The sequence below is a fragment of the Propithecus coquereli genome, unplaced genomic scaffold (assembly GCF_000956105.1).
Source record: "Propithecus coquereli isolate 6110/MARCELLA unplaced genomic scaffold, Pcoq_1.0 Scaffold110, whole genome shotgun sequence".
NCBI lineage: Eukaryota > Metazoa > Chordata > Mammalia > Primates > Indriidae > Propithecus > Propithecus coquereli.
In genome coordinates this window covers 1,763,947-1,788,898 of record NW_012134970.1, presented here as the reverse complement: position 1 = coordinate 1,788,898, position 24,952 = coordinate 1,763,947, and the positions used below count along the sequence as shown (strand labels likewise).

At 46.2% G+C, this 24,952-nt stretch overlaps 2 protein-coding genes across 6 annotated transcripts in view; one reads left to right on the top strand and one right to left on the bottom strand.

The window, feature by feature from the left end:
• The window catches only part of GDNF-AS1 (GDNF antisense RNA 1 (head to head)), a 33,720-nt gene extending 33,571 nt beyond the window's left edge, over nucleotides 1–149 (bottom strand). The window contains exon 1 of the mRNA XM_012649480.1: nucleotides 120–149. Within this exon, the coding sequence (XP_012504934.1) occupies nucleotides 120–149 (30 nt within the window). The remainder of the gene's footprint in view (nucleotides 1–119) is intronic.
• GDNF (glial cell derived neurotrophic factor) lies at nucleotides 64–23,930 on the top strand. Of its 5 annotated transcripts, none has more exons than XM_012649797.1 (3): nucleotides 64–231; nucleotides 4,928–5,104; nucleotides 23,446–23,930. In XM_012649797.1, exons 2-3 carry the CDS (start codon nucleotides 4,954–4,956, stop codon nucleotides 23,928–23,930), a joined length of 636 nt encoding a protein of 211 aa, XP_012505251.1. In that variant the 5' UTR covers nucleotides 64–231; nucleotides 4,928–4,953. The 5 variants fall into 5 exon arrangements, with proteins under 5 accessions (XP_012505251.1, XP_012505257.1, XP_012505244.1 ...); XM_012649803.1 differs by lacking the exon at nucleotides 64–231 and adding an exon at nucleotides 3,894–4,081 and having other exon boundaries at nucleotides 4,928–5,026; XM_012649790.1 differs by lacking the exon at nucleotides 64–231 and adding an exon at nucleotides 3,894–4,081.
• The last annotated feature ends 1,022 nt before the right edge of the window (nucleotides 23,931–24,952 follow it).

The window sequence follows — 24,952 nt, the reverse complement described above, 5'->3', positions numbered from 1 at the left end:
AGTTGTCGTTAGCCCTCGTCCTTCCCGCGGTGGTGGAGGCGGCGGGAGCCCTGGTCGCCGCCTCCTGCGCTCGGTCGCTGCCCCGCGCGACCCCAGGATTGAGAACTCCTGCAGCTGACCTGTTGGGCGGAGCTCAGCGCTCCAGCCATCGGCCCGGATGGGTCTCCTGGTTGGGACTTGGGGCACCTGGAGTTAATGTTCACCTGGGGGTCTGCGGAGACCCTATCCGAGGTAAGTGGGCGAGCGGGCCAGGGTGGAGGAGGCGGGTGGCGCCTGCGTCGTAGGGAGCCCGGGATAGAGGGACGCGTCTGGACCCCCAGAACAGGCGGTGAGAGTAGAAAGTAAAAAGACTAGAAGGAGCCGAGGCTCCGGGGGGACAGAGGAGAGAGAGAAGTTGAACCGAAGAGGGGCTGGCTTTGCGGAGGGGCAGGTTGCCTTTTCCACGTGGGCAAAGAACTTCGGAGCCCCTGATGCCCCTGGACTCTGGAATGCCCAAGAGGGGCAGTTTCCTTCTCTGCAGGGTGCTCCTGTCAAGTCCCAGAACGATGCGGGGCTTGTGTCATCCTTCAACCCATGGCCTCTCTGGACGTGTAGCAGCAGAGATATTATCATTGCCAAGAGTTTAACTTACTGTTGAGCTTGTTTTGGTCTGTTCCAAGGGAAAGTGTAGGCCCGGGAGGGACTGCCGCAAAGGTGTTGAGGACTAAAAATAGAGGGCTCACCTCCTGCCGGAGCGGTCCTGCAAAGCTGCATTCTTTGCCCTTTTCGTAACCCAGTTGCTTGTACTTTCCTAATGCCCTCAACCCCAACTAACCATCCCCGTCGAGGTTAGGAGAGGGGATCCTTTGGCAGCCCTGGACTCAGATCTCGGTCTCGTACAGACTCTTGGAACTCCTCAAGGTCTCCACTAAGCCACCTAGGTGGTTCTTTTAAGGACCTCTTTTCTCCAGTACTCTGTGCCTCCTCCCCAGTAACACCCCACCACCAGCACCACCGCCACTCACCACTACCTTACACTACCTCGGGGCTAATTCAGGAGTAATCTGGTTTCCAGCCAGTGCAAAGGAACCCTCATTCGGGCCGGGAGTGGACTTTCGAGGGGTCTCTCCCAGCCTCCTCGCTTGTTTGGGCTGTGGCAGAATCCGCCTGCAGAGCCGATGTGCGCACCCCGGGAGCTGCCCAGCCCCGAGCTCACTACCTTCTTGCCCATTGGCGAGGACAAATGCAACTCCTCCGGCCTCTGCCGCGGGTGAGTTAGAGCGTGCTCTACTCTTACCCGGTATTTTGAATATACGTTTAAGTATATCAAGGAAAAGGTGCTGCTTCCAACCACAAGAACACACTTTTTCTTGCAAAGCCGTCAAAGTGGGCGTCCCCGGGCTCCCTTCCGGCCCCGACCAAGCCCTCACTGTTTTGCTGCTCCTTCGCTTTGACATGGGGGTGTCGCCTTTTTAACAAGTGGCAAGTGTCGAAGCCCATCGCATCCCTAGCCTGCTACTGCAAGAGATTCGGGTGCTCCCGGACCCGGAACCCAGCTTTGGGCCCTCCAGCACACAGACCCCGTCCCCAGCTTGCCTTTGAGAAGTGTCCAGCATTCTTTGTCTTTCCCTCATCTTGGGCCCCGAGATTACAGGAGGTTAGGGAGAGAATACGTCCTCCATCAGTCAAGGACTGTTAAGAAAAGCAATAGATACCCCAGCAATTTCTGTCCTTACCCCAAAAGAAAACCTCGGAGTTTATAGCAAGCCCCTCTCCCCGCCCCACGGCTTCCTTTTTCTCTCCCTGAAACCTGGATCTTGAAGGCAAAGCCCAAACAAACCTCCCAGCCTGCCAGGCACAAGAAGGTGCGGGGGCTCTGACGGCGGGAGAGCTCGCTGGCTGCGAAGCTGTCACGGCGACGCGGGGAAGGGGTGAGGGGGGTCTAAAAGCAGGTTGCCAAGAAACCAGCTCAGGTGAAGTGGGAAGAGGAAAGCTAGGGAGAAAGAATGGAGGGGTAGAAGCCTGAAAAGCAAGGATGCTGATAAGAACATCCACAGGTTCCCAAGCTAATTCGGATTTAGTAAGGATTGTAGAGGGAGTGGTTGGTTGTTCTCCAGTTTTATACTTAAAATGACAACGCAGCCTCCCTGCCGCGTGGGCGCTACAGAACTAAGAAGGTTTCTGGTGCCCCCTGGTGCTGGGAACTCGGAAGCGCCCTTCCGCGAGCGCCGGCTTCTGCGGACCCTTCTCCGGCTTTCCCTGGCGTTCTTTCCGCCCTAGGCTTGGGACCCGCCTGCTGGCGCCCACGGCGAGCCCCTTTTGCCGTGCCGGGGAACGTTAGTCCTGAACCGAGAGGGGACCAGCCCTCCAGGCACTACAAAGGGTGCGGGGTCACCTGGCGGAGCCGACTTCGGGAGGAGAGCTTGATTTCTGCACGTGGCGGCGGGTTAAGCACTTCGGACGAATAGCAACTGCGCATGGTTGCGGGGGAAACCCGTCGGGCAGAAGTAGATGTGTTTGGGAAAAGCGATAAAGAGACTGATTGGGAAGCCGCGGGGTGGGGCCCAAATGGACTCTGAGAAAACGTCCTAGTAGACCGCGGCGTGCGCCGAGTCCCCAGAACGACACCCCCTTTCCCCCGCCCAGCAAATACCGGGAACTAAAGAGCCGCTCGGACTGGAGCCGGCCCCCGCGGCACTCGGAGGGAGGAATGCGCCCTCCCCGTCCCGGGGGAGGAGGGGGACCTCTTTGGGGCGCCTGTGGCACCTGGCCGAGGGCGGGAACGGGAACCGGGAGCCTCCTCTGGCGAGAAGGGGAGTTTTCCACTGTTTCCTCTTTTGCCAGCTTCGCCACACTTCTAATAGAGGATTCCACGTCCAATTAAAAAGCCCTCCATCGGCCAAGCAGGAAAAAAGGGAAAACCCTCTTAAGACGGAAGGGAAATCTGGTGCTTCTGTCTCTTCCCGCTGGCGGGCACCGCGATTTGGAATGGCGCATTAACCCCGCGCCTCCCTGCCCCTCTGGACCGCCAGCCATTTCTCACGCACCGGGGAGCTGGCACCGAGGGCACGGGAGGCCTCGCGTTCGCCCGGTCCTGGCTGCCAAAACGCCTTTCTGTGCTCATTTCGTACCGCCTGGTGCAGCTTTCCTGGGCCTGTGTGCCCGGACCCAGAGCCGTTGCTCTTTCCTGGGTTTGCAAGCCAGCCCGCTCGGCAAGCGGCGCTCAGAAATGCAGATCGCACAGTTTCCAGTCCCTACACACTCCCTAGCCCAACAGCTGCACAGCGCACAAACAGACGTCTAAGGGACGGAAAATGCATTCGTCTCCGCAGCAGTGAGAGGCGGCGGCCGAATTAAACGCTTCCCGGGGTGGCCTGCCCGGGGACCCGGGCCAGGGTTCTGGGTAGCTATGAGGAGGAGGACCCTGACAGGGATGTGGGGTTGCCTAGGAACTAATGAAGAGGAAAGGTGGGTGCTGAGAGTCTTGCGTTTACCTGGAAACTGTCTTTCCCTCCCCCATGGCTAAACTTCAGGGAGGTTTTCCTAAGAATCCTCTTTTGGGGAGGGGGGGGTGGAGATAATCAACTGCATCAATCTCGTAGTTTCTGCTCGAAAATGCTCTCCAGCTACTAGTCGGCTGGAGACTGGAACACTGGGATTAGGAAGGCACTGGGTAACACCACGCCCTGAGGTGCCTCGATCCCTCCCCGTCTCCTCATTGGCTGGAGCATGTGCCCGAGTTTACCCTGCCTTTCTCTTGCCCACCCCCGACTGCATGGCTCTCCTTTCTAAGGGGATGAGGACTAAAAAACCAAATGGAGCCCGCCCCGCCCCCCATCCCGGGCTGAGAAGAGCTGAACCCACTTTGCATGGTCTCATGGTCTAGGACTCTCAGTGCCCGAAAGCCTCCAAAGCGTCTGGGACTGCGTGCAGCCGTCCAGGCGTGACCCCGGCGCCGGGAGCCAGCGACTCCTCTGGGAAGGGAAGAGATTAGGGCCAGAATCTCGCAAAACTGCAAAAATCAAATCAAGAGAGGGTTTTCGGGTATACCACAGAGGATTAAAATTTTCAAGACAGACTCAATCTTTGCCTAACAGCAATGGTAAAGCATTTATTGAGCGCTTACTTTATGCTCCATTAGACCTTTTCATGCATTATTTAACGCTCATAACCTTAAGAGGTGCAAGTAGTATTTTAAACCAAGTTGATGCTTCAGGAAGTTTGAATAGCTTAACCCAGATATTCCCATACAGGCCGAAAGTCTCCACGTCCCTGCTAACTTCTTGTTCTGGCAAATAAATACCTATTAAGGTGGGAAGAATGAAGTGTGGGCGTCGGGGCGGGGTGAGGAGAGCAGCGGAGCCTGCCCCCTACCTAGCTGGAAACAGGCTCGGTTGGGACCAGGGCGGAGGGGCGTTTTGCTTGATTTATTCCCAAAGACAAAGACCCGTCCTCGCCTGGGTCGAGGGCTTGTTCCAGGGCCTATGGGAGCTTCGGGGCGGGGCGGGGAGGGGAGATCTCTGGCTGGGTCGGAGGAGGCAGGGTTGGGGTAGTCCGGTTGCCCCCCAGGGAATGAGGGGGTGTTGCGCACCAGTAGAGGGGAATGGACAGGAATCCTGGTCTCGTGGAGTTCGGGAGTTTACTGGAGGGGACAGCGGCCCTGCTCGAAATTCTGACCCCTTGGACTAGATGGAGGAGGAGAAGGATAGCTGCGGCCTGAACGGCGAGTCCGAGCAGTTCCTGGGGCGCAGCAGGGAGCGGAAAGCAAGCGGAGGACTTGGAAGGAGGGCGGGGGATCCCCGAGGAAACGCTGGCGGGGCAGGAGGGCGCTGGCAAGTTTGGAGGGGGACGAGGGATCCAGGCGATGCAGCGCTGGAGGCAGCCCCGTGGCCCTGGGCGCCCAGGCCTAACGAATATTCTGCGGTTCTCCACCCGCCCGCCCGCGCAGGTGCCGCCGCCGGACGGGACTCTAAGATGAAGTTATGGGATGTCGTGGCTGTCTGCCTGGTGCTGCTCCACACCGCGTCCGCCTTCCCGCTGCCCGCCGGTAAGAGGCCTCCCGAGGCGCCCGCCGAAGACCGCTCCCTTGGCCGCCGCCGCGCACCCTTCGCGCTGAGCAGTGACTGTAAGAACCGTTCCCTCCCCGCGGGGAGCCGCCGGCGACCCCTCGCACCCACCCCGCCCGCACGCACCCGGAGCCAGCGGTGGCGGCTGCGAGGTCTCGGGACCGTGGGCAAAGCCCCCAGGGATGCGTGGCTGCCCGGAGGCCCCCGCACACACCGTGCCTGAAAATGACACGTGTTGCTTTGCCCAGCTCAGAGGGTGTGGAATTTTTACGTGGTCCCTTTAGCGGTCGCGTGAACAAAGACCCTCACCACCACAGGAACACGCACACAGTTGTCTCCTTTTCTCCGCTTCCCCACCATAGATACACACTCCCAGGTTTTCTTTCTTACAAAGCCCTTTATCTGTTTCGCTGTGCCTGGCTGTGCTTATTTCTGAAAACCATTGTACTTTTATCCTAAACTGTGCCTGCAAGAAGAGAGGCCAGCTTTTCACAAAACCAAGCCAGAGACAGAGAAAACACAGAAGGGCCTCGATTTCCAAAACAAGCATCTGGGTAGTGTCAAATCTGTTCAGAAAAGTTCCGGTTCTAGAAGGACTTAACCGTAAATAGTGCTGGCTAGGACTAGGAAAGAAGCTGTAGCTCACTCCACATATGACAATGCTAACTCTTTCTTAAGAAAAGACCCGACCGGGTTATTCTTAGTAGAAAATGAGTCTGTGATTTACCTCTCAAAAATTAGCATATTTTAGAAGCAAGCCAATTAGGGCACGTCAATTGTGATTTGTGCTCCACTCTTCAGAAGTTTGCTGTACAAACGGAGGCATGCTACCTCACAAGTTCTAGAGGCTGTTGGGGAGCTATTAGGGTAACAAAGGTAGCAATAGACAATTTGACACAACCCCAGAATAAAGGGACAGTGAGCTGTATGTAGTGGGGATACCACCCTGGCTACTCCTTCTCCTCCCCACCCCCTAGAATTATCCAGCCATTTTGCACTTGAAACATATTGTGGTCATTACTACAATAGAAGTCTGGGGCGAGTCAGCCATGTGCTAGGAGTGCCCCAAACCCAGCGGCCTTAGACTAGGAAACAACTCCATTAATGTGATGTGCTTAGTTTATGCTTAATTAATCCCTTGAAATTAAAGTACCTGTTCCAAGAGTTTCTATTGACTGTATAAACCTGTTTTTAAAGGCTTTCATTTCAATCACAAATTTAGTGTTTCTCCTATAGAAACTTAAATTAAAATGCCCCTAGTGCCATTATCTTCTGAGCAGTACCCAGGAGAGCTGAGTAACTGACTCTTCATTCATTGGAACAGCCAAGGCAGATGAGAGGAACAGGAATACGGAGGCAGATAATGGTTCTCTAAACCCCGACCTTCTGGAGAGAAAAATGACTGTGCCTGATTACGAAACTGATTAATTTGGGGAGGCTTAATTGTCATGTTAGTGTCCTATCTAGCTAGGCTCATTTAATACTGGCTCCTGCTTCTGGCTCTTCTTTCAACTAAGTTGGTGACTTTGAACAAATTACTTATTTACTTTAGAACTCAAGAACAGTTTATAACTGTACGATAAAGGGAGGCCTTTGGGCCCCACAATGCCAGTGCTATGAGATTTGCCCCTAGACCTTCAGGCGCCTATCCTAAGTGTCCTTTGGGAAGAGGTTCCTAAGAAGAGACTGGAGTACATTAAAGAATACTAATGTTAGACCTCACCCCAGGAAATTCTGACTTACTCAGTTTGGGGTGTGGCCTGGGCATCTGGATTTTTAGATGTTCCCTCAGGTGAGTCTACTGTGCAGCCAGGGTTGAATCACTATGGCTTGGTAATACCCTAAGAAGATCTGTAGCTTGTGTAAGGTACAACCACTCACAAAGCAAGCAAGTTAGCACTGATTTGGGGTGGGGGGTTATGTTGTAGGGGAAGGGATTACTTCCCTTTTCTAAAACTGATGCTATGTCATAGATGGGTGAGATTCTCACTACTCTATTTACAATTTGAAACAACAGAACACACCCCATTCTGTTTTATCTATGGGAAGACCCAATAGATCCTAGAAGAAACCTGAAAGATGTTCCCAAAGAGAAACTGAGCTGCATTCTAAGCCAAATTGACTTCTTTCCAGGTATGTTCAATTCGGTAGCAAGCTGTCAGTGCAGGGAAGGCAAAATAATGACAGTGTGCAGACTTTGAACACTCAACCAGTGTCAACATGCCCCTGTCACAATGCTGACATTTATATCCTACACCGTACACAGTGCAACTGGTTAAGGCTTATGTAGAAAAACATTAAGTCATGCATTTCATTTAAAAATAGAAAGTACCATAAATTCTGGTTCCTCTAGTTCCCTTCGAATGCTTGTAACTTAGTGATTGAGCAAAAGATCTTTTGTGCCGCGTCAACAGTCATTCTGCACTTTTCAAACAGGAACTATTTGGACTATAGCTGGTCTGCACACTCACCTGTGAGCCTGTGTGTATTCTGCTGGTTCCAATGTAAATGAAACATTCAGAATTCGAGTCCTACTATTATTTCAGTATGAACTAACCAAATAGAATTTGTAATTTGGCTAAATTGCTTGCCTAGAGGTTGACTATAAAGTAAAATGGTCCATGGCTACCTCCTGTAGCAACTTCTAACCTGTCTAAACTCAAGGAATTGTGATTTTTCTTTGGGGCACCCAAGACTTTTCTCTTTTGCTATATTTCTTCATTTATTTTGCTTTTTGCCAGTACCTTCTCCAAAGGACAATTAGAACAGGTGTGAGGAATCTACAAAGTGAAACTTTCAGATGTCATAACATTTTAGAGCTGAAAGGAAACCCCTTCTATCCTGAGACCTAAAGAGGTAAATCAACTTGTTCAAAGTTCTAGAGTTCCATGATAGCAGGAGGCAGGTCTGCTGAACCTGGGACCAGTTTCCCCAAACCCCCGAAATGCACTTTGTAGGGGAAGGGGAAAACAATTCATATGGGAGGAAGGTCTTCAACTAATGATTAAGACCAAACTGTACAAGATTGCCTGAATTTATTGAAGGTTCATTCACTGTAGTCATATTCCATATCTCAGCTCTAAATGTATTTCATAGATGCATAAAGTGCATGCGGTTTTAAATTTGCAATCTAAATGCACATATTCATTCAACAAATAGTTAACATATGCCTGGATGTGCAGGCATTGTCCTAGGTGCTAGGGATACCTTGAAATGCCTAATAGAGAAAAGTCCCTGCCCTCATGGAACATAGTTTCTAGTGAATGTACATGAAAAACTAAACATGAAAGACTCTTGAGCTGGAAGATGAGCTTAATTTTTTGTACCACTGGAAGCCAACTATTAATAGAAGGGACATCGAGCATTGTTAAATCGTAATTACAGGTAATTCTCAAGTTATTGTAATATAATGGGATTACCGTCCCCCAGCTTGGTAGCAGGTCACAAAATTGCCTATAGAAACAATCTTTTAAGTCAAGTTATCAAGTTCTTAGGCTAGCCCACAAAAATCTATGTAAGCCATGATACAGCTGAACTATAATTCACAATATTACCAGGTGAGAGTCTCTGCCCTAGGTGCCACATTCCATAATCTGCAGAAGAAATGCATAGAACAAGAAATCGGGGGGGTTCAACAAGTAAGAGCTCAAGGTAACACATGCCAGAATAGGGTTAAGCCTTGACGCTTAACCAAGATGGTAAGCTGTTATTTAACATCTCTTACACCTCGGGTTTCCTCACTGTAAAATAGAGATAATAGCAAATCTGCCTCATGGGATTGGTGTGAGGGTTAAATGAGATATTTCTTTGTAAAACCTGTGCCCCATGAATAGGGATCATGGTTTTTATTTGCCACCCTCCTACTTCCAGTGACTCCTCCCTGGGTACCCAGTGAACTCCCTTCTGCCATGCCAACTGCCAGGATGCTGCTCTAAATGGTGGAATTTCAAGCGGCACAACACAGTATGGAGTGAAAGAAATGTAGGCCTTGCGGGGAGGCTATTTTGGGCCCTGCAGTTGGTTGGTCAGCACGTAGGCAGGCCAGCCTTGCCTGGGATTCTGCCCCTGGGTCAGCTGCCCCTAGCTCTTCCCAGGTTTCACAGCTCTCTCCCTTCCCCTGTTTCTGGGCCCGCATATTTCCTGTGGAATTTTTCCCACCAGACTCCCACGGTCATGTTAGGGAGACCTTCTTCCCCCGTGGGAAGAAAGGAGCTGGGGCAGGGTGAGATCCTTCTATGGAAGTGATAAGAGGGTTGTGAGTTGGAGGCTACCTGTATTGAGATGGAGCACTTCTGTTGTTAATGATCCCAGCTGGATATTTACTTTGCTTCATAAACCCATCAAAAAACTTTTTGTAAACTTTAGTAAACTGTCTGCCCACCTTTATACAGCTAAGGAAGCTTATAGTGCAACAAGCTTGTTAAATGTTAAGCTTTCAAATCTGATATTATGAGATACAGATTTCAGAATAAATGAGCACTGTCTATCTATCACTTCTTATTGCTTAGGGACTGTATGAATGAACAATACTATAACAAAGCATCTAAGCTGAAAAGGGGGTCTTGCCCTTGGGGAGGGTCTCTTGGAATCAAGAAATTACATATCAGACTCTTTTAAGAGCCACTGATTCCTTACTTGAGATCTGAGACCAACATCTCACTCTAGCCCCTGTCTAGAAACCTATTTCAAACTGTTATTGTTTAGAGAAATCTATTTGAGGCTTAATTTGAATTGGCCATTCTTAGGACCTTAGGTCAATCAATCCAAGAGGCACAACAATATGCTCAAAAGATTCTCCTTTAGCTGATAAAAAAATAAAAGCTATCTGGTATTTTCCTATCCTAATATCTTCTTCATCTTTGTTTATTTAGTACTCACAGTACATAGCACCTTCATTTGATTAAAATACTTGCTCTTTAATTAATCGCTTGAACTCAATCAAGAAACAAGTACAGCATGCACCTGTAGTCCGAACTACTCAGGAGGCTGAAGTAGGAGGATTGCTTGAGCCCAGGAGTTCGAGTCCAGCCTGGGCAGCACAGAGAGAGCTCCATCTCGGAAAAAAAAAAAAAAGAAAGAAAAATAAGAAGCAAGTATTAAATATTTTTCATGTGCTAAATGCTATGCAGCCTCAAAAAGGCTAAATTTTGAACTTTGAAATAGCTTGTGATCTAGATGTAAACTATAGATAGCTGAAATGGGCTGGTGGGTGGATGGGTGGGCAGATCATCAGTCAGACAGACAGATACACGAGAGGGTTTATGTTAGCTATGGTCACAGGAAGAATTCCTAGCAATGAGGTCACTGGGATTGGGAGATCACAGCAGGAAAGAATTCAGGGAAGAGGGAGGATTTGACTTGGTGCTTAAAAAATGGTATTGGGAAGGGAAAAGAATAGGAAAGGGGGACAGGACATTCCGGACTAGGGAGCAGCATAGGAAAATTTGTGACTGTGGTACAGAGAAGGGGTCGGTTGTAGACACGAGGAGGACAGACCAGTCTCCAAGTACTAGGAAGAAGTGCTGAGAAGTGGTGGGAAATATAAGATATCTTGGTAGGTGGTATCTAGGTTATGAGACACTATAAAATCCAGGAAAAGAAGGTATTTGCTGCTCTGTTTTCTATAGCGGTGGGGTTCCTCTAGAGCAGGCAGGTGACAGCAAGTGGGATTTTGCTTCAAAGCTGACTTGCGGCAAAGGTTACCTAAATACCCAGGCTGCTCATAAGTGGGGTGTATAGCATAGGCCTATCTTTTATTTTGAAGTACTGTGTTCTTATTTTTAAAAAGCTTCCAGGCATAGGCACATTTGAATCAACTTATTAACCCTCAACTAAGTGAATAATAATTTAAAGTTAGTGTCACAGCACCTCTTAAGTATCCATATGGTGAACCCGGCTTCGAACAAATAGGTTTATACCTTGTCCTGAAATCAAGTCAGTTTGAGCCCTACTGGATAAGAGGAGATACTATTATCCCCATTTTACAGGTGAAGAAATGAAACCTAGAGAGTTGTTCCGGGTCATAAATACAGTAAGTAGTGAAGCCAGAATTCAAACCTCAGACTTCCAGTCCCAAAGCCAATATTTTTTTACTTCACACAGATTTTGTGCCCAACTTAGTAGATTAAAAAAACACAAATATTTGGCTTGCTGAAAATACACTCAATAACCCTAAAACACATGTTTCCAGGAAAATCAAATGAGCAAGTGAATAGAAAGGAGAAGCAGAGACTATTAAATTCCTTTACATTATTAAATATTTTTTTTTAATTTCTATTTGGGCCACAGTGAGCCCAGGCCAGCATTATTAATGGCTACTTCAAAGTCCAGATCCAGGACGTTTTAAGAAGAGAAATATGAATTTCTCTAAGTATTCCTACAGTATTGATGCTTTTTGCAATAAGAGAAGCCTCCCTCACTTTTTGCTGCAAAGCAAGGTCTTCTTAACTGCCTGGTAGGCAGACAGCCTTTGGAAGGCCTTGTGGAGATACGAGTTCGCAGCTCCCTCCCATTCTGCCCAGGAAGGGGGGACATCCACATGGACACCAAGTGTGACTGCTCAAGTGCTGCGATGGCCTATGGCCTCGGTGGGAATAGAAGTCGTCTTGCATGAGCAGAGTTTGAGTCACCACCGGGAAACAACTAGTTAGCTCAGTAGAGGCAAAACACTTTTGTATGATTTAATAAGATAACTGAAGTGGAAAAGCATGATTTTAAAAGTCCAGGGTCTTCTTCAAATTTTTTTGCCTGCAAACCTACAAATAAGAATGTTGAAAAACGATTGTACATTTTGAAGTTTTCTGAAACTTTTCCTCCTAAATTTAAATAGTTGTACCAGATATCATTTCTAGCCTTTTTGGGATCTGTATATATACATATATATATATGCTTTAAATATACTTTTGGCAAAACCTTGTACCTGCAAATTTAGTTTATTCAATACACGGAAAACTATCAAACTAATCAGTTCAAATCAATTGGCTTTTCTCTCAGAAAAGGTCGGACTTCATTTTCAATTCAAATACGTTTATTAATATACACCCTCTGGCAGCCATCGCACTTCTGGATCCTAATTATAAGGAGAATAAACGGATGAGTGGATGGACAGACAAGCAGACAGAGCACCACGGCCTGCCATGAGAGCCCGGCCAGGATGAAATGTGGGGCCACCTGCTCCAGCATTGCTCGGTTTGATTTATTTATACAGTATCTTCCTCGGAAGTATTCACAGTACAACACCCGCGTGCCCATCACTAAGATCGACCTCTTTTTAGCATTTTGCCTCATTTTTTTCCTAAACCATTTGAGAATTCGTTGCAAATGTCATAACATTAAATACTCCAGCATGTACCTTCTAAGAACAAGGACAATATCTTATATAACCACAATTCAGTTATCAGTCTCGGGAAATTTAACATTGATATAATACTGTCATCCAATAGATAGTCCATACTCAGATTTCCCCAAATGTGGCAATAATGTCCTTTATGGATTCTTTTTTTTAATCCGTGACCACAAATTGCATTTGACTATCTGGTCTCCTTATTCTTCTTTCATCTAGAATGGTTCCCCCATGATGTTGACATTTTTGAAAAGTTTAGGCTTTCTTGCCTGCTGTTTCCCAGATTGCCCTTCAGTTTGGCTTGGTCTGATTATCTCCACGTGACCAGATTCAGGTTAATACCCTTGGAATACTATATTAGTGATGCCATGTGCTCACATCAGGAGCACAGTAACAGTTTGTCCCAAGGAGCCTTGCATGCCTGAAAGCCTTTGCACGCACCTGAAGGTGTTTATCCCGGGACAGAGCCCCACAGTAGAGTGAGTGGGTTGGATGAGACGCACCCAGTCTCTCAGAAAGGTAGAAGCGGGATTGGAAAAAGGGACATGGGCCAGGAGAACTAGCGGCAGGAGCTTCTGCAGGCAGACAGGTTTTAGGACACAGCACATACAGAAGTGGAGGAAGTAGACTCTGAGTCCCTGAAAACTTCTCATAGGCGCTGCAGAAAGTCTTCGTGTACCCCCAGAGGGACGTGGGCCTCAGTTTGAAGACACTGCTTTAACTATAGAGGACACAGAAATATTGGCATGGGCTGTGGGATCTGTTGGCATTTGTGTGGTCCATTGTCAGGCATTTCAAGGAACACAGACTCCCAAGAAAGGCCTGCACCTTCTGCCCACAGACCACCGTGACGGGGCTGCAGGCCATGGACAGAGGGCTCCCCTCTGCAGAGAACATGCTGGACTCAAAAAGAGCCAGTGTCTGGATCTCCTTTGGGGTAATCTTACTTCTTCCGGAGACCATAAAGTTGATCTTTGTGCTGCTGCCCCCTGTGCAAACATCACTGAAGGATTATCTCAGCTGTGACAACCACACTGACTGACTTTAGGCACCATTTCTTAAATGCTTTCTGTGGGGCCAGGTACTGAGCCGAAATCTTTTCTTATAGTTTCATATTAATCTTTTTTTTTTTTTTTTGAGACAGTATCTCACTCTGTTGCCTGGCTAGAGTGCAGCTGTGTCATCATAGCTCACTGCAACCTCAAATTCCTGGGCTCAAGGGATTCCTCCAAATTCCTGCCTCAGGCTCCCGAGTAGCTGGGACTACAGGTGCATGTCACCACGCCCAGCTAATGTTTCTATTTTTTGTAGAGATGGGATCTTCCTATGTTGCTCAGGCTGTTCTCAAACTCTTGGCCTCAAGCAATCCTCCCATCTCAGCCTCACAAAGTGCTGGGATTACAGGAATGAGCCACCATTCCCAGCCTTATCATACTAATCTTGACCTGAAGGTAAAGGTGTGACTATCCGCATTTTAAAGATGGGGAGATCCGGGCTTACAGGGTTAAACAATTTAGGGTCTGGGCCCAGGGCAGCCTGAGTCCAGCACTCAAGCCTGCCCAAGATCACTTCTGCCAGCCCAGGACACTCTGATGTAACCCTTCTGACTGCATCAAAAAGTCAGCAAAGAGAAAAATCAGGAAATGGGGCTGTTCGAATGCAGTGGTTTTAGAATGATACCTGTATCCGATTACCTGAAGTATCTTTGAGATTCCAGTAAATTGATTCACTGGGGGTAGAAAGTCCCTCCTCAGATCTGACCACAGGAATCTATCAAACAAGTTCAAATGATAAAGAACATTTTTTCACCCCATTTTCATGTCATCTTCTCTTAGTCCCCCCTTCTTCTTGCCCAAATCACTAAGGCCCTCAACCTTCCTTTCACCCACTGCTCAGCTGGTCCCCCAAGAGCTGAGGGAAGTTAAGTACCAAATCCCAGTGGAATCCTGGCCTCTCAGGCTGGGGGCAGGACTTTGCCAGAAGGACAAAGCAGAGACTTTCTACCAGGTTCCTTTGGAGTCTTCCCTCGCTCACCTGCCTCTGATAACACCACAGGAATGATTTTCCCTAGTGGATTTTTGTGCACTTAATTTTACTGAGTAACTCTCTCACCCTTCCCTGTTAAGTTTTTTATAAGGGCAGCAGCAGAGCTCATGGTGTGTGCTCATTAGTGTGGAGTGTTTACAACCCACTGTGGAGTGCTTTTAGCTCACACCAGGTGTTCATGGACTAGCTAACAAATGAACACACTGTTGGGTGTTTTCCTGATTTAAAAGCAAAAGAATGGATATTTTGCTCCCAGGGGGACCATGCTGTATTGCTGTAAAATTATTAGCATAACAATAATAAAAGCATGGACCACAAGCATAGAAATCAGAACAAGGCAGTCTCAGCGGGAAGCTGAGTAACGAAAGGAATATATTGCCTGTGTCTCCCTGAGTGGGGCTTTCTGGCTATTCATGTTCATGCAGTAATTTCCAGTGCATTTATTACAAGTTTTCTCAGTTGAGTTATAGGATAACAGTTCAAGGTATAAGCATAACTAGCAAGTGCATGCAGTGTTGGTCAGAGAGGTCAGAGAGGGTGGAGATGGTAAATAAGATGGCATTTTGGTGGGCAAAGTAGCTTTTAAAAGTATACCCAAGGCTCCTTTTTCTATATTCTGGAGTGTTTTGCATTCTGATTGGTCTTTTTCCTCCACCTTGAGAGAATCCAGAAATGCTTTTTTAAAACAACAAAACACTGATGTTTTTACAACACAAATACTTTTCAAATAAACCGATGTCATGCCTTATTGTCAACAAACCACTGGTCATGGAGAGACTGCACTGGTAGCTCTGGAAATGGTTACAGTGACTTAGTAAATTGCCTCAGCTGCCCATCGTTTTTAGGAAAATAGATGCTGTGGACCCTTCTTGAAGTAAACTCAAGAGCAGCTTATAATCAGGACAGTCTACCTAATGCTAGATGAATTCTGTGTCCAAAATAGGAAAGCAAGAATGGCCATTACATAAGATGCATCAGCATTCAGTGCTTAGTGACCTGTGGCCTTTTTAAAAAAAAATTAATTCAAATAAGTGACAACGTCATCACCTGTAAATGGTAGCAGATGACAAAACTACAGAATTTTTCAGAGAACTGGAACATTCTCATGGATGCTCACTGCGCATTTTAGAGGTCTCTAAAGGTTAAATAAGAGAAAGGTCGATAGCCCATTGAACAGCTTCCAGGACAAGCTGTGGGGCTCTCATCACCCATTTTGTACCAGTGGCAGTGAGCGATTCTAGCTTTGGAGTCATGAGCAGGGTATGACCTAAACATACTTAAAGCAGCAAAAACAGAAATGAACAAAATGCTAAGAAAATGGCAAGTTTAGTGTTGGAGTTTTGGGTGATGGAGACTGAGGGAATTATAGCATGCTGGCGCCGTGTGTCCTATCAGAGGTCATTGGGTCTGTCTCTATCTTTACAGAAGGAAACTGAGGTTTAAGAATACCTTGCACCAGAATCTGGATGTTTTCAGACGGAAATACAGGGTCCTCTCTGCACATCTTTTCATCTCTCTTAAATAGGGCACAGGAAGATGACTTGACAATTTGAGAGCGGGTTGGTGGTGATTATTTTAAACGTAGCAGAGATGCTGAGCCAAGAGGTAAACAGAAGAGGTTGAGTACTGCTAGGTCCTAAAATACTTCCTGTGGGGCTTCATGGGGCCCCAGCTGGTGGCAGCTGAGCTGGGTGCTGCTGGGACATTAGCCAAAGGTGGTCTTCTCCCTGACAGAGATGACTGAAAACCCATGTCTGGCAGAACTTTCCTGCCAAGACTTAGACTGTCTGCTTCTTAGGGCCCCAGAGCTGGGGAGAGCCCCAGAGAGCATGGAGTTGACCTCGGAAGGGTTAAGCGACTAGTCCAAGGTCACGCGGCTGGTCAGGGACTGACCCAGGACTGGAATCCAGGCCTCTGTCCTCTCCAGCTCTGCAGCAAGAGCCTCGTCATTTGGTGCCAGAGTGAGTTTGAGGAGCTTCCGGAGACGGGACCTGTCTGTCTGAATCTGCTGCCGTGCTGGCTGCTGCTTTTCCGGTTTTAACTGGGAAATGGCCAGATCTGCCTTAGAGTGATATGCAAGAACCAGGACATGGGAGAGATGCCCTTGAATGGCCTGGCTTTTCCCTTTTCGGAGGTAATTTACTGTATTCTGTGGCCCATGGCAGCCTAACTTTAGGATCTGCTTAATGTAACCACCTTCATACTGAATTTTTCAACAGAAAGTATATTTCTCACTTCCTGTTCTGAATTTGGTAAGTGTGTATAGGTGAAACCAGCACATCTTGCACTTGTTTCAGAGTAATTTACCATTTGCCGCAAGACTTGGAAAGCACATGGTAGTAGAATTTTGGGGCAGCAGGCAGCAGCAGAACGAGTTTGAGCTTTGAAGCTGAACCAAATCCACCTCTACTAGTCATGTGGCCTTGAGCAAATGTTTGTCTTCTCTGAGCCTCAGTTTCCCAAGCTGTAAAGTGGAGATAATATTTGATCCTTCCTTTAGCCTTGTAGGGAGGTTGTCAGGTTTAAAGTTAATGCTGTGTGAAAGTAGGTATCTATTCTACCTTTATATCAGTAATATTTTTTAGTGCTTCAAAGAAGCTATTATTTAAGGTATAGCCTGATGAAATCTTGTAATGTGAGAAATGTTAAAGGTAAGACTAATCCATGTAGTTCTTATAATATTATTTCAATATTAGTGAAAGAAAATCATGTTTGTATCCTGTTAAAAAGTAAAAGTAACTTATTCCCCTCAAAAACGACATTAGTTGGGGTTCTTCTTGAAAAGTTACATCAATCCTAGGCTGATCTTTTCTTTTCGTATAAATATGTATGTAAATGTGTTTCTGTGTGTAGACACATATGTATGCAAATATACGTGTGTGTGTGTATAGAGAGAGAACTTCTATTTTTCAGATACTTGGCCTACAGAGCAATTTGTACTTTACCTGCAGTATAGTGGGCAAAGAATACCAGATTAAATGTCTCGAGCCACAAGGTAGGTTTCCACTTTCCTCCTGTCTTTGGACAGCCTTCCATGGGAAGATCCACATATCAGGATGGACTGCTCAGCACCTTGCCAGCCAGGTGCAGCATTCTGTGGCCTCACACCCAGCATCCATCCCCAGCCCGGAGCTGGCAGAACCTAGGCTGAGAGCACCTGGGTGTTAGTTCTGGACATACCTCTCACCTGTGTGGCTGTGGCTCAGGCAGCAGCTCACCCCTACAAACTCCGGTATATTATCCCTTGCCCTTACAGACACAAAAGCTAGACATTTTACAGTGAACTAGAGAAGGTATCCCTCCCAGAGTAAGAAACACCTGGGCCACCTCTCTGAGGCCCCTGCAACTGCCGAGCCTGGCCTGGAAGACTCCTCAGAGAAAGACACTATAGTACTAGGGTCAGGCCCTCTCTTTCCTGAGACGCTCAGAGACTCAGAGACCTTTCCTCTGTCCTTGGAGTCCACTCCCACTCTGGGTAAGGAGTTACATCCTCACTGCTTTGTCCTTCATGGACAACCTCATGCTGTCCCCCTCTTGGGCCCACAGACTGAAGGTGGCTTAGACTCCCAGCCTGGCCAGAGTGAGGAGGGGCCCAACCCAGCTATGAGTATAAAAATGACCCTTTGATTTAAATATAGTTAACCTGTACTGTTTTTTAAGAGAAATTTGATATTTTAGGAAAATACTTTGTCCACTGATGCCTGCTTAACCAAGGTAATGTTCTGAATTATGTAACTCTTAGTTCAGCTATTAATGGCAGTACTCTGAGCCCTCACCACTGTTCCTATAAAAACTCAATTGACTTTACAAAACAGTCACTATCCTAGTCCTTTGTTCCTGAGATGACATTACTATTTTTTTTCCCCCATAATCGGGGGAGACAAAGTCTGCAGTGAACGGTTTGTTCCCAGAGTTGTGCCCTAGTACAAGGTTTCATTTGTTTAAATAACACTGTTTATATAAAGGACACATCAAAGTTGAAATATTTTAAATAGAATAATGCCAAAATATTTGGTTGCACTCTGAAGAATGACTTAAATGCATTTGAGCATTTTGAATTTTCAAAAACTTTAGCTTTTAGACACACATGTTTTCCAAGATATATTCTCCAAGTGGGACTGGGAAATGAGCAAATGTTTGCCCTATTATTTTTTTTTTAAATGATGCGCCTCTTTTGTGGTTTGCAAGTATTTTACTATCAAAGTTAATACTAATGAGGGCTGTTTGTGTAGCTGACATCCTGCCAAGCCCCTTTATAGGATGAGGAAGAAAGTGATACACCTTTAAGTCCTAACTTAGGGAACTAATCCAAACCCAAAGCCCTTTTCTTTCCCCTCAGCTCTGTGAGTTCCTGGAAGATTGATGCAGCTGTTCATCACCAGGACTTTCTTGCCTGGTCTGGTTGGAGGCTGCTGCAGAATTCTTAAGGACAGGCTCAGTGAGTTTGCCGGCACGCCTTTGAGGAAGTGCATGGCAAATGCTCAGCGTTGATAAACTGAGGCTCTGTCTATGAATGAACTCAACTGGCATCTAAAGGCCTGGAATTAGGACTTTAGCTACTTCGTGGTTTGAAAAACATAGTGTTGCCCTTTCCTAGCTTCTAGAATTCATACCCATGTAAAACTTTCAGCACAAATATTCCTTGTTCTATTTTTCAAGGACCTGAAGGAGGAAGAAATGCCTTCAGCTCAGTAAGAGTCACCTATGTCCTGAACTTGGGGCTTAAATAATATTTCCACATTAGCAACGAGGTATGAGGGAGATTTTCCCATCAAAGGGAGGAGTTCTCATTAGCCACATGCCAGGAAGCTGCTTTTTTTTTTTTTAACAGACTTTTTTTTTTAGAGCAGTTTTAGGTTCACGGCAAAATTGAAAGGAAGGTACAGAGAGTTCCGTACCCCCTCCCCCAACACTTTCATAACCTCCCTCCTTATCAACGTCCCCACCAGACGGGTACGTTTGTTACAACTGAGGAACGTACATTGACATCTCATAATCACCCAAGGTCCACAGTTTACATTGGGGTTCACTCTTGGTGTGGTACGTGCTGTGGGTTTGGACAAATTTATTACGACACGTATCCACCACTACCAGGAAGCCTTGTAACTCAGGGTTAGTAATCTGTTCGCCACATCATTCAAAACCATGAGTGGTTCGTGCATTCACATTGCTATATGGGTCACCCTGAAAGGGCCAAGTGGAATTTAAAATCAGGAAAAAGGGACTAAACTTTCCATAATGAGGTATAAGTATGTCCCAAATATTGTAATATTTGAGATTATTTACATTAAAATTTATTAACTATTTACCAAAATTCAAACTTAACTGGGAATTCTGTATTTTATCTGGCAAAAAAAAAGTCATGCAGTCAAACTGTCTTTAAAAGGGGAAGGAGGGAGTCTTTCTTGAAAACTTGGAAAGTATCCAGAGGTAAATAAGACTGTAAGTGCTGACTCAAATCCTTATCATAACTCTCGAAATATAAAATTATGCCACTTATATAAATTAATGAGTCTCTAAACCAGCGTGAGTTGAACATTTACAACTCAAATGTTTTCCCATTAGCTTATGTTAAAATTTTAGTGACGTTTCATCCTCACTTCTGATTAATCTTCAGTTGGTTGTTAATCTTAACTTTTTATGTTCCCAGGTTCCTAAATTAATGATCTATTCAGGAATTTTTGACTAGAGCCCAGGGAGCTCACGGTGTGAATTCTTTTGTGGAACAAAGTGTTTTTTATTTTTTTGAAAACTATTGTATTTTGATTAATCACCCCAAATATATCTGTTTTGTAAGTTCAGATTTCTATACAAGCATGGTTTTTTGAAATTGGGCACACTTGTATTTATTTCCTCTTTAATAAGTTATTGAAAGAAATCACAAAGAGCACTTTAAAAATGAGTCGTTTTTAAAAATAAGTAGTTTGTTTCTTTAAATCAGAGTGATTTAAAGGTTTTTGTGTTGTTTTGTTTTTAAAGAAAATTTCCTATAGCAAGTCCAGTTGGAAAGTAGTCCAAAGGAAAGGACAAATTAAGAATGCTGTCCCACTCTCCCAGGCCCCCTTGAGAAAGCAGGAGGCTCAAGATGAGGCGTGGTGAGAGTTAACCCTTTAAAGCCGCAGGAAGCCGGGGAGAGAAGGTCAGTTCGGAGATGGTTCTTCAGCAGTCATATGGGCAGTGACTGTGCCATTCAGGGCAGAATGGCCTTTCCAAGTGATATGGGTTTTTCTTTTGGAGGCTTTCATTTCATAATGATGCAATTCTCAGCTGAAGTCCTGGTATTCCCTTGAAAAAGTAAGAACTCTTGCTTTCCACCTCTTAAAGTGACCTGATTCATTTAACCTACAGTTAGGAAGGCCTCCAGGGACCAGACCCTACTCTAAGCACTTGGGATCCATCAGGGAACAAACCTAAGTTTCTGCCTCTTGGAGGTGACATTCCATCGGAGAAGAAAGATGATGAATACCAAACCTAAGAAATAAGTTAGATAGTGTGTTAGAAAGTAGTAAGGATTGTACTGGGAGTGGGGGAGAGCAGGCAGGGGATCTGGATTAGGGGTTGGGGAGGGATTGTGTTTTAAACAGGGAGGTCAGAGTGGGACTTGTTGACTGTGGCATTTGAGCAAAGACTTGAAGGAGATATAGAAGTGGCCACAGGGAACAGCCAGCACAAAGGCCCTGAGTCCCTGGCTGTTTGAGCTGTGGCTCTCTATCCAGATGATTTTGCCCCCAGGGAACATTTGCAAAGACTAGAGACACTTTAGTTTATCATGGCTGGGTTGGAGTAAGGGGGAAGGATGCTACTGGCCTCTTCTGGGTGCAGGCCAGGGATGCAACTCAACACCCTGCAATGCACAGGATAACCTCCCACGACAAAGAATAATCCAGGTTCAGACGGTTTGAGGAACAGTAAGGAAGCCAGGGCAGCTGGAGGGGAGAAAGTAGGAGGAAAAGAGGGGGCCAGAAGTAATGAAGGCTGGAGGAGTAGGGAGGTCAGGTCAGGCAGGGCCTTACAGGGCAATGTGGACTTCGGCTTTTATTCCAAGAAGATCACGGAGCCTTTGGAGGGTTTTGAGTGGAGGGAGGCATGATCTGTGTTACCTTTTTTTTTTTGAGACAGAGTCTCACTCTGTTGCCCTGGGTAGAGTGCAGCGGCATCATCTGCAACCTCAGACTCCTGAGCTCAAGGGATCCTCCTGCCTCAGCCTCTTGAGTAGCTAGGACTACAGCTTTCTGCCGTATTTCAGCATTTGCTTTGGCAAATCGAGTAAAAGAAAAGTAACTATTGAAACAATTTAATATATTTCTAAAAGAGGAAAACAATTTAAACTCCTATTTATTAGGTATCAGGCTTTTTATGCTCCCCTCACCTCATTTTCAGGTACTTTATTAATAGTATATTTAGGGTTATAAGTGGCTTGGAGAAATAGACCTCAGAAGAGTTGTTAGCAGGAGTAAAGGTTCTTTGCCAAACCTGTGTTAAAACATAGAAAGATTACATTGTGTCTAATCTATGTGGAATTGTTTTGTCATAAACCTAACCTATTTAATTGTTAAAAAATATCAGGTATCCTATGTGTAGAACAAAATCTAGCTAAGGCAACGTGATCACATATGTGTGTGTACAGTATATAAAATATATGATACATAATAATGAAAAGATTGGGGATTGGAATCCCAAGAATGCCTTACTGCTTGATCTCTGAAATTTAGCACTGGCTGTTTTGGCTGCACAGAAGTCACAAAGCTGGTTCTACCCTGGCTGAAGCCCCACCACTTCTTGCCTGGATAACCACAACAGCCCCTAAACTGGTCTCCCTCATTCCACCCTTATCCCACCCAGCACCCGGAGAGATACTCTTAAAATGGTAACTCAGATGAGGCCAGGTGTGGTGGCTCACACCTGTAATCCTAGCACTCTGGGAGGCTGAGGCAGGAGGGTCTCCTGAGCTCAGGAGTTAGAGACCAGCCTGAGCAAGAGCGAGACCCCCATCTCCACTAAAAATAGATAAATTAGCCAATCGTGGTGGTGCACACTTCTTGTCCTGCTCGCAGCAAGCGGGAGCCGTGCGACAGCCTGCAGCAGAGGCTGGACCTCACCCCTGGGGTCAGGGCTGCATCTATCCGCAAATGACATCTCATCTCATTTATTGCTATGATACATTTAAGTGCCATTGGACAGTATCATTGGACTCTTATTAAAGTCATGCTGTTCAAAGGAAGTGGTAAATTAGTCTCTCTGTTAGTGAACTAAAAGCTGTTTTCCATTCCTTAATGTTTTTTAAGGAAGTTTTAAAATACATTTGCATTCCTGAGCTCTTCATTTGTTCTGGTCTTGTCCCCCTCAGCTGTGCAGAGCCGGGGAGATTTCAGGGAAGAGCACTCAGTATTCCAGATGAAACTAGCAATGTTGGAAGAATTCACCTTTTTTCATTCTCTAAGATGGTGTTTCTCAAAGTTTGGTCCATGGATCATCGACATCAGAATCCGGCGAGGACTTGTTAAAAATGCAGGTTCCTTGGCCCCTCTCCAGACCAAGTAACTCAGGGCCTCTTAGGGTAGGGCGAGGAATCTGCATTTCAGGGAGCATCCAGGCCATTTTCCTGCATGCTCACATTTGAGAACCACCACTCTAGGTTATATGACCAGGCAAGAAAAACGGCCTTAGAGGATGGACCTGCTCACAGTGACCCATCCTGTGGGTCGACCCATCCTTTATCGACTTGTTAAAAATGGCAGATGGTATTAAAATGAAAACTATGCTTCTAAGGATTTGTTTACTACAAGGAAGAGTGTCACCACCACATTAGTCTCCTCTTCCAACTAAGTCATCTTTCTTCTGTGCATTATAGATTCTGTTCTTGGAGGACTACAGTGGACACTTGGCTTAACTGGCTGATGGTTTTGCTGTGGGTCCAATTCTGGCTGACTTTATGGGGCACTTTGATCTAGAAGACTGCTTGAAATGATCATTGTTGTCTCATGTGACATTTTCTGTTTTCTTGTTGAACAGCAAATATGCCAGAGGATTATCCTGATCAGTTTGATGATGTCATGGATTTCATTCAAGCCACCATTAAAAGACTGAAAAGGTCACCAGATAAACAAATGGCAGTGCTTCCTAGAAGAGAGCGGCATCGGCAGGCTGCAGCTGCCAACCCGGAAAATTCCAGAGGAAAAGGTCGGAGAGGCCAGAAGGGCAAAAATCGGGGTTGTGTCTTAACTGCGATACATTTAAATGTCACTGACTTGGGTTTGGGCTACGAAACCAAGGAGGAACTTATTTTTAGATACTGCAGCGGCTCTTGCGATGCAGCTGAGACAATGTATGATAAAATATTAAAAAACTTATCCAGAAATAGAAGGCTGGTGAGTGACAAAGTAGGGCAGGCATGTTGCAGACCCATTGCCTTCGATGACGACCTGTCGTTTTTAGATGATAACCTGGTTTACCATATTCTAAGAAAGCATTCCGCTAAAAGATGTGGATGTGTCTGACTCCGGCTCCAGAGACAGCTGTGTATTGCATTCCTGCTACAGTGCAAAGAAAGGGACCAAGGTTCCCAGGAAATGTTTGCCCAGAATGAAGATGAGGACCAAGGAGGCGGAGGCTAAGGAAGAGGAGGAGGAGGAGGAGGAGGAGGAGGAAGGCAGCCATCGTGGGAGCCTGGTAGGGGGAGATCCAGCTACAGAAAACTGGACAGGAGAGAGATAAAATGGCCGTCTGCATTCTCCAGGACGGCAGCCGATGTCACCAGAAGCTCAGGTCTGATATTCCTGGTTGGCTGTTGCCATCGTTTCAGCTGATACAGTCCACCGTCACCGATCACGGGCGCAGTTGCGGATGCACTTGAAGAACCAAACCAGTGTATCTTCTGTGGTTTGTTTTCACATGTCTGAAGACACCAGGGAAACGGTAATCTTGGTGTCACTCCTCGTCATTACGTTTTACTGCTGAAAGTAAGAAAAGTTATATTTCTGTCACTCAGTGGAGACATACCCCAGAAAGGAGAGGAAAAGAAAAAAAAAAAAAAAGCAAAGACACAAAAGATAATAACCTTTGAATTTGAAAGCTGAGGCCTGAGGTCTACTACAACCAGCATTTTTGTGAATGGTTGGAGATCGATTTTGAACATGGTGTGTGGGGTGGGAAGAAATTGGCTAGGAACCAAAAAGGCTGTGCTCATGATTAAAAACAAACCTGAAGGTATTTCCTTTATGTCCGTGGAAACAGGAAACCAGTTGTGGTTTTCGGCAGCATTCTTGCAGGAGAGAAATAGGGAAGGCCCCCATCGCCCCGGGCGGGGGGAGCTGCCTCAGGTCTGTCCGTTTACAGAGAGACAGATGTTACATACCCAGCTCCGTTGATGCATGGTCACCAGTGACCAGAGAAGCTACTCGATGCAATGCATCTGTTTCAGATACAGAAATATAGAGATGAATATTTATTGAGATTTAAGTTATTGTTATTTATTACCGTTCACTAATGAATTTCTCTTTTTTCCCTTATTTATTAAAGT